Below are 9,560 nucleotides of genomic sequence, written 5' to 3' on the forward strand. Positions count from 1 at the left end.
TGCGGTGACATTTTTGTAATTTTCGCAAACTTTTTTACGTCGGACCTGGTAGGGTCTGACGTAAAAAGTCCAATCTACGTCGGACACAACACATCTCCGACGTAGATTGGACTTTTTACGTCGGACCCTACCAGGTCCAACGTAAAAAAGGACGTAAATTTGAATAAGAGTGCGCGAGGCACACCGCGCGCATTCACTTTTCATCACTTTTCATTTTTTTCTCTCTAAACCTTCTCCCTCTCCTTTGTTACTGAATCGTTTTTTTGTCTTTTGCAGAGGGATGAACTCTTTGTTACTCATTTGCACATTGTTGCTGCTCCTCAGGTATGAATCAAGGTTTCGTTAGCACTTTTCTACTTTGCATTACTACTCTAGCTATCTGTTTTATTTGATTTTTTGGTTGTTCTATTTGTATAGGTAGTGAGCGTTTTCTTTTGGGTTGTTATACGAAGCGTTTTCTTTTGGGTAGCACTTTTTTTATATTTTTTTCCTACTTTTTTACGTCGGATGTCATAATGTCCAACGTAAATTTACGTCGATTTTGCATATCCGACATAAAATTTACGTCTCCCACATATGTTTTCTGACGTAAAAAACTCAAAATATTCGATGTAGTACACCTCTTTTGTACTAGTGAAGATAAATTCGAATATCATTGATGTTTGTAGATTAAAAATTTAAATTAATTTTACAAAACTAATATTGTAAAATGAAAATTTCTTCCTAATTATATTAATTTCAAAACACTTAAGAGAACTCTCTGTCAAAGTTACGGGAACAAAAATATGGCAAGAGCCTTGTAAAACTTCCTGAATCCGTTTCCATTGACATCTAAATAACTTCTAGCTCACCACCTAATGTCTGACGCGAAGCGGTAGAATTATCCAAATTTGTATTCAACACTTCAATTTGGCCATCACAGGAGCCCAAGTTTTGGTGTCTAGCATTGATTCCAAATTATTGAATACCAGTAAAAATTTAATAAAAAAATTAAAGGTATTTTTAAAATTTTTTAAATTTGATTACCATCCTTGCAAATATGATTATTTTCGTCTTTAGTCCTTATAGGTTTTAAACCCTTTTTTGTCTAACCCCATTACAAAAACCCTAACATGTGAAGTATTTTACTTTTTATTTATTTATCAATATATGTAATTTTTTACATTACATATTTAATAACAATTTTTTTTATTGATTTGCTTAAAACTAAAGCTTTATTAATGTTATTCTTGAGCACGTCGTATAGGCAGGAGGAAAGATAAAAAAAAAAAAAAAAAAAAAATTAAGCTAAAGAAAAAACTTTAAAGATCTTTCTGAAATGAGTACTTATTTCATGCATGGTTGTGAGAAAGTAAACTTAACCCGTGACTATCAATATAAAAACTCTTTCCCACTTTCTGCCGTACACAAGCCAAACCGAAAAAAAAAGAGAAAAGATATTAATGTTATTTTGGGTTTTCTACGCATATGGAGAAACACTCAAATGTACAAAGTCATTTTATATTTCATTTAAGTGGTGATGATTTATATTGAGGAGAATGAGATTCATTTTGGTGACAAAAAAGCAACCAAAAAGTGAGAAGAGAAGAAGAAAAGCTAAGGCATAGTCACCTAACAGTGGCAGTATTCTTTTACTGTAGCCTGTAGGATTGGGCTAAAATTTGAGCAACAGATTTTACAAGCATGATTATTGGTTTTCAATAGTGGGATTAGGGATTTGAGGTCTAAAGCGTGTTTGTATAGTAGCTCTGTTTTGGCGTTATTTTTTGTTAGTAATGGTTTGTATTTAGTTATTTAGGCCTGTTATAAACACAATTTGTGCACCAATTTTGAGACATATTTGTCAATTTTTTTTTTATTCAAATGACTTATGCTTTTACCCTTACTTTTAAGAGTTTTTCATCCTAAAAATCTTGTGTATCTCTTATGTATTTGTGTCGTTATTTATTTATTATTGCTCCTCACAAATTCTTGTGAATTGGGAGAAATTAATTTCTCTGCATATTGGGCTATTTTAGTTATGCCAAGGTGTTGTTATTCTGCCTATCAAATAATATTTCTGTTTAATTTTTAAACCCAAAATCAATCTAACTAAACACTATTAACCTTGTGTATATGAAGGAAAATTTTAGTCTAATATCTGTGTTCAAAAGGAATTTATAACGGCAAAATATCTCCTCTAAATGGGTCCCCTCAGTTTACCTCATCTAGACGAGATACAATACGAACCATTTTCTAGATATTTACTGTTTAAGATTAAGAGAGAGAGAGCAAAATTCACAACGGAAGTTAACAAATATCACATTATCCTACATGTTAGTATATTAAATGGGAATTACGAATACGAATTCATGATCCGATTGTTAAGAAATTTCTTGTGCTGATCAATGAGCCGATTCCTCATTTGGCTTTAAATCATCATTTTAAAGTAGGAAAATGATTATGTATTTTTTGATAGCAGAAAGAGAATACAGGAAATTGGTATAATTCATTATAAAAGATGAAAGTGAAATTAGTATTAACTAGTTTGAGATACACAGACGAAGACATGCATTGAACGCATTAGAGTACTCAAAAAAGTCACAAATCACAGCATTGGTCAAACTTGTGCGAGTCCTTTTCACCACTTCCAATAGCTTTTAGAAGCGCTTCAGTAATATCTCTTACATTCAGAGTTTGGTTCTCAGCCACAGCAATGGCTTCCATAGAAAAACCATTTTCGCATGAAACTCTGGCTTGCTGAACATCAAGACACATCTCATCAAATGCCTCTAAAACAGTCACCAGCTTATCACCCCCCTTCTCACAGGTGATCCTCACCATAAAAGTTCCTGTCCTCACCTTCTCTATTTTCACATCCTGTTACATTTTATAGGAACATTAAATATAAAAGTAACCATATTCAATACCATGTTAGCTAAAGCATAGAGATCCCATCCTATCTAGTAATGTAACTAAAATGGATGGATGAAAGTAGGGGACAACTCTCATCCTATAAGCTAACTTTTAAGATTGAAAGCTTTATAAATAAAATTTATAAGAGTTTTTCAGAATTTCCATGCCTAAAATAAAATGTTTTTTTAAGAGTTTTTTTAACTATAAATGTTAAATTGAATCAAATTATTTAGAAGAAACTCTACTCTTATAATCTTGTATCTAAACAAGTTCTGAATGAGGTTCAAACCCCAATTCTACAATAGTTCATGAGGTGAGGTTTATTCTTCTTCTTACATAGACTATTTTAATTATATCACATGTTAATATAGAATCTTTGCCATGTTATAGTTAATGTAGAATCATGTTATTTATGATAGGATATTTTCATTCTATCCTAGTTTTGAATGTATGGTCTTGAGAAAAAGGTTAAGAGAATAAGCATACCTTGTTCTCTTTGACATGGTTCAATAGACTAATACACTCTCTTCTGGTGGCTAGTAGGTTTTCATACTGTCTTTTGACAGTTTCCAGCGCGAGCTTTAGCTTGTATAAGCGTAGAACGGCACTCTTGGCAATAGAGGTTCTCTTGGCCTTCAAAATAAATCAGAAAGAAAACAACTTGAGTGCATGAAAAAACAGTTATCATAATTGTAAATTGTGAAATCAGGGGAAGAGAGGTGGTAACAGATACAGAATTATAGATGGTGTTGGGTTGCATTACAGAATTTGAGTTGGTAAGGACTCGCAGAATGTGAAGTTTTCTGCGCAGTGATATCCTTTTCTGCACCCTGCAAGCCATTTCCTCTGTTTAGTTTGCTTTATGTGTCCCTCTGGTGAATGTTAAATTGAGAGTACTTAACTCTGGCAGGGTATTTATAGCTGGTGAATGGAGTGGTGGGTCTTCGAATCTTGCTAGCTATTTCTAATTCGTAAAAATAAAACATTGCTACTTTATTTCTGTCTATATGGAATTAAAGGAAAAATTAAATTCCCAAATGGAAATTTGGATAGACTATCTGACACCTCCACACCTATTACACGTAGAGACATGGGAAAAAGAAAGCCACTGACCAGACTGTGAAATGATAAAAATGAAGAGAGACAAAGAGACATAATACTGGTGAGAAAATTAAAATTTGCTATTAATAGAATTTATTTCAATAAGTTATTAAATGTAACTTGAACGCGTGATTAAATATTTTTAATTATAAATTTATATTAGAATGTATGGTTTTTAAGATAAAAATTAGAATATAACTGTAGGGGTGGGAGTTAGAACGTGTAGAAGGTGCTGTGCTGGAGGGTGGCAGCTGCAATGTTGCTCCAGAGTTGAATTGCGAGAATTTAAACTCAAGCTCTACCGAAATTAGTTTTTGACTGAGTTAGTGGAAGATATATTTGGTTTAAATAAAAAATATATATATTTATTTATCTGATTTTATTTTATTATTATACTTCCGATTGATTACTCAATCATGAATTGGAAGTATATGGTGGATTTGATCTTGAAATCTGAAGCAAGAAATTTGATGATGATGCATGGTAAAATAAATTTTGATCGTGCATGTGACATCCTTTTTGGATATAGTGTTACATTGTAAATGAAAAAAGGTGTCTCAGCTGAGGCAAGTACAATAGTCAATAAGATTGCTCATTTCTCAATGCAGTACAAAATAAACCCATTGTATGTGGTGAAAGGGATTGGTAGGAATGAGAGAAACTGAACAAGGGTATAGTGTTAAAATTTGCATGGGAAGTGGGAAGTGAAACCAGTGGACAATAAGAGAGGATGGTCTTTCTCATTCTCAGTCAGAAATAATATCAGTGACTGCCAATGAGACATATGCATATCAGTCATTCACAGCACACACACACCCTTCACGGGCCTCTTCCTTTCCTTTGCCTTTGTCTCTCTCTAAAAAACCTTACATAGTTACATTGCCATCCCAAACCTTCACTAGCTAGAGGCCACAGTTGTATCACATGTGCTGACACAATTTCTGTTTTATTCTTTATATCGTTCCCTTTTTCCACTTCTGCACAGCCACATTCGCTGGCTTCTACCTACTTCAATTAATTTCAAAAGTATAAATTAACTACTGGAACCCACCACATAACAATAATAACATACACATGTTTATACACACTATACTTTCATTTTCATTTTTCAAATACCAGCTTCTGTGTTCACCTTACATTTTTCTCATATTATATAATTGCATTCTCATTATATTTACTATTTTCCACTTTCCCTTTCTTATTATTTCAGAGACTAGTGAATATTTACATTTTCTAAAAATCGAACATATTATCAAGATTTACAACGACACTCACTAATTATATTCAATCAACTTATTTCAATTCCATTAGTTATGGATATTCACTCATTACATACATTTAATTAACACCTATCAGTTCTCCTTATTTATCTTCTCATCACATAATATCACTAACCACATCTATATATACTTTATCTCTTCAATTTATGTCTTGATCTCTTTTGTTGTAGTTTATTTTACTCAACTCTCTTGTTGTAGATTGACACATATGTGTCCGTGAATCATTTTTGTATTTTAAGAAATGTGCAAAGAAATAAATTTGTTTAAAAATAGTTGAATTATAAGGTGAAGATGAAAAAGTCCTTTAATAGTTAAAAATACTCGTGTATTTAATTTAATAATATATTTAACAATTAAAAATAACCCTACATGGGTGAGGAGACTTTTCTATGGTTCTACTTACAATTTTATTGACTTTATTATTAATTGTTGAAAATATGAGGAGATTAAACATGTGAGAGATTTCTATTAACATGTCATGAAAAAATTACATAAATAAATTTGACATCATATTTTAATATAAAATCTTAAAATATTAAATTTGTGAGTCTTTCTCATTTATATATTACTAACATATTTAACTCTATCAAATATAAGATTTTCATTCACATTTGTAAACCAACATTGTTATTATCATATTTTTTACATTCACAACTATGTCCTCTGCTTTTTTGTTCAAACTTATCTAAGAATATCATTTTCCGAAATGAAACTTAGTAATTATGTATTGGATTTTTTTAATTTTAATTTTTATATTTTAAGTTGAATTTATTAAAACGTTAATTAGGGTAGTTACTTTTTTATATCATAACTAAACGTTATCGTTGATGATTGATTTACAACAACCAGATAGTAACACCAAAATAATTATTGAGGATATCGATTTAATAAGATTTATAAGTTGTGGGTCTCCTATATATTATATATAATCAAGGACTAACATTCCTATAATTATTTAATTTATAGTAACCATGTATCTAGCCAAACTATATAAACAAGAGATAGAATGTATGGATAAAGGAAGGAGTTTAAGGAAATAATAATTAATTAATATTTAATACATACGAAATGCAGGGTATGTGTATGTGTGGTATATATTAATCCAAGTTGAAGGAAACCATTTGGAAAAAACCATGGGATTGGGTGGTCATTCTCTAAAGCTAGAAATGACAAACATATAGCACGTAACCTGCATAAAAGGCAATCGATAGGACTTGTCTGCTACTGAATTATCTCATTCTTGCACAGGCAAGCACTAACGCTACATGGCAAAAAGAAAGTTCGGATTTTAGTAGTTGCATGCCTCCTTAAATTGCTCTTATTAGCTTTGTTTTGTTGTACGCACTAATAATTTATCTTTTTGAAGGCTCCTAGCTATGGACTACTTTACTGTCTCCTCATCCTCCTCTCATGTACCAATGATAAAAAGTTCATCCTTCCATTGGGCTTACTTGTCCATTTGTGCTTGACATGTCTCTCTCTCAATTGAGAAAAGGAAGTTACATTTGTATCTATTCATTGGCTTCTAGCAAAAAGCTCTATGCTTTTCATCTGTTTATCGTTCCTGGAATCTATATTCACATGCTCAAAATAAGGGAGCAATATTTTCTATATCACCAAACCTGTCCACGGGCTAACATGATCATGTACTGCCTTTGTGCTTCGAGGGAAGGAAGTCAAATTCTACATAAAAAAGAAAAACCCGGCAATAATATACAAGTACTGAAAATTTAGAATTTTGATATATGAAATGTCTGATCAGACTTCATGAGAGTTGCCAATTATATAGAGTGATTTGAAATTTGAATGTTAGAATTTATAGGATTTATATTAGGAATTGTTTATTTTGCAGTAAATTGTGTACTCCTTAAGATATGTATATATTAATTTATGAAAGCGAGCACATTTGTATATAATATATAGAAGGAGTACACATTTACATTAATTGAAAAATATTTATCTTATATATCTTCACGATTTATAATAGAAATTAATCATTACTTTTAATAGTAAATATTTTATATTAATATTATAGTTACTTTAAAAAAAAAAATACAAGGAATAGAATTTTTCCCCTTGTTACATATAAGTTTTTTGATGGGAAGATAACACAGTTAGAAAATTAAGAGTGGAGAAAAGATATGACATCCTCATCTTATAATAATAGTAACCTTAATTTTTACCATCACGAACTCTAGGTTAATTACTTGGTCCTACACAATTATCTAGTACACTTACCAATTAAGCTTGAACGAACTCACAGAACATACACAATATATATGGATATTTTTAAACCCATAATATGAATCATATATATAATTATAGATTTTGAAGGAAAGTATCAGGTTAATTTGGGCTGGGGAGGGTGGAAAGATTTTCTTGGCTTACTCTAGATCACAGAAGGATGTCAAAAAATATTTTTCCCCTTATCATTATACCAAAACTTATTATTATTAATAATAATTATTTAACACTAATAAATTAATTATTTCTATTTTATTATCTAATAAAAATATTAATAATTAATGATTAATAATTATTAAAAATATATTTATAAAAGTAGATATTGAAAATGGACAGTAAAAAAATAAAGATAACTTCTAATTTATTTTATTAAAAAAAATTAAGTCTCATATCAATTAGAAATAAAATAATTAAATAGTATATAAATAGAAGATAACTCTCAACTTACAAATCAATTTTATAGGTTAAATTAAATTCATAATTCATTATTCTAAGATGATATCAGAGTTATATCTTAGATCTCCTATAAAGAGAGTCACTCATCATTAGTACATGTATTGTGTCAAATAATATTAAAAGTGGAAGGGTGTATTGAAAAAAAAAATCAAATCTCACATATACTAAAAAGAAATCAACTAAAAAATATATAAGTGAAAAATATAAAAACTAAGAATCATTTCTTAAACTTTTAGTGACAATAATAAAAAGTCAATAAATAGATTAAATATTTAAAAATTAATATTAGTGATCATTATAAATATCATTAAAAGTATCACAAAAATTCATATTTTAATCATTATAAGAATTTTTATTAACATACAAAATAATTATCAATAAATATTTTACCACACTATATACAATGTCGGAAAAATATTTTGTAACTATTTTTATTAAAAAAATTAAATACTATGAAAGGGACTCACTATTCCTACTTATATATTCCCTCCATTTTTTTTTCATAGTCGTTTTGTCAGAATTTGTTATTTTTTTTTCATTGTCATATTACTAAAATCAATGAGTTATTAATTTTTTTCTTCCATTTTTACCCTTGATAATTAATACATGTTTCCTGAACAATCTGTGTATTTATTTTTAATGTCTACTTAATTTTTCTCTAACTACTCATATAAAGTTAATGTGCATTTATTAGAACAATATGTTCCCAACAAAATACTATAAAAAAACAAAAAAAGGGACAACTATTTAATGGAGTATGTTAACAGTCTAAAAAATGCAAAAATTAAAAAAGGTAAAATAGAAAAGTAAGTAATAAATATTTTTGAAAACTAAAATATCAATGATTTCCTTAATTTCCGTACAAAACCTTAAACGACTATGAAAAAAAAAACAGAAGGAGTAATATAATAGAATGAGAATCTTGGGTTCAAAAGCAAGAGGTTATGTTTTTCCTATTTCCAAGCTAACCAAGGAGAAAAGAAGGTTGCGGGTTTTTTAATAAATGTTTCCAAAGCTCGGCGGGTTATTAAATTGGTTTAGATACTTATTTAAAGATTAATAATTTAACTGTAATTAAATCATAATTAAATTAATATTATTAGCATAATAATAATAATTATTAATATAAAATAATATTAAATAAAATATATTATCGTAATTTTATAATATTAAAATTAAAATAAAATATTATTATAAATTTTTAACATTTAATGTACATGTGAAATTATAAACTAAATATAATATTTAAATTTTAATAAAATATAAAAATATCTATTAATAATAGTAAATTTACATCTAAAATAAGAAATATTAAATTAATATGATATAAATTTAAAAAATAAAGATATTAAAAATTATAAATTAACACTAATGATTAAATTATATTTGTAAGGTAAGTATTGAAAATAATTTATTCTAATTTATATTTTTTTATTAAATATATATTTTTATTAAAACATTTTTTTTAAAAAAAATTAATCGGATCAATTCAAATTGATTTTGATCAATTGTACAAAATTTTCACCAATTTGTTACAAAATGGTTTTCTAGACCAATCAAATCAATTACAGACTAGTTATTTAT

At 28.5% G+C, this 9,560-nt stretch overlaps 1 protein-coding gene across 2 annotated transcripts; it reads right to left on the minus strand.

The window, feature by feature from the left end:
• Window positions 1–2,469: 2,469 nt before the first annotated feature.
• On the minus strand, window positions 2,470–3,967 carry LOC109789060 (transcription factor bHLH35-like protein). 2 transcript variants are annotated; one of them, XM_020347925.3, is made up of 3 exons: window positions 3,629–3,967; window positions 3,382–3,528; window positions 2,470–2,859 (listed from the first exon to the last, which is right to left on the minus strand). In XM_020347925.3, the coding sequence occupies exons 1-3, from the start codon at window positions 3,734–3,736 to the stop codon at window positions 2,581–2,583; spliced, it is 534 nt and encodes a 177-aa protein (XP_020203514.1). In that variant the 5' UTR covers window positions 3,737–3,967; the 3' UTR covers window positions 2,470–2,580. The 2 variants fall into 2 exon arrangements, with proteins under 2 accessions (XP_020203514.1, XP_020203515.1); XM_020347926.3 differs by having other exon boundaries at window positions 3,659–3,894.
• Between the last annotated feature and the right edge of the window lie 5,593 nt (window positions 3,968–9,560).

The sequence above is a fragment of the Cajanus cajan genome, chromosome 2, assembly GCF_000230855.2.
Source record: "Cajanus cajan strain Asha chromosome 2, NIPB_CcT2T_4, whole genome shotgun sequence".
Classification (NCBI taxonomy): domain Eukaryota; kingdom Viridiplantae; phylum Streptophyta; class Magnoliopsida; order Fabales; family Fabaceae; genus Cajanus; species Cajanus cajan.

Bases quoted from the DNA above. Each gene is read 5' to 3' on its own strand.
- LOC109789060 (XM_020347925.3), bottom strand. From the start codon at position 3,736: ATGGCTTGCAGGGTGCAGAAAAGGATATCACTGCGCAGAAAACTTCAC. The intron at 3,529-3,628 runs GTATCTGTTACC...TTTATTTTGAAG, and splicing joins CCAACACCATCTATAATTCT to GCCAAGAGAACCTCTATTGC. The intron at 2,860-3,381 runs GTATGCTTATTC...AAAATGTAACAG, and splicing joins ACCATGTCAAAGAGAACAAG to GATGTGAAAATAGAGAAGGT.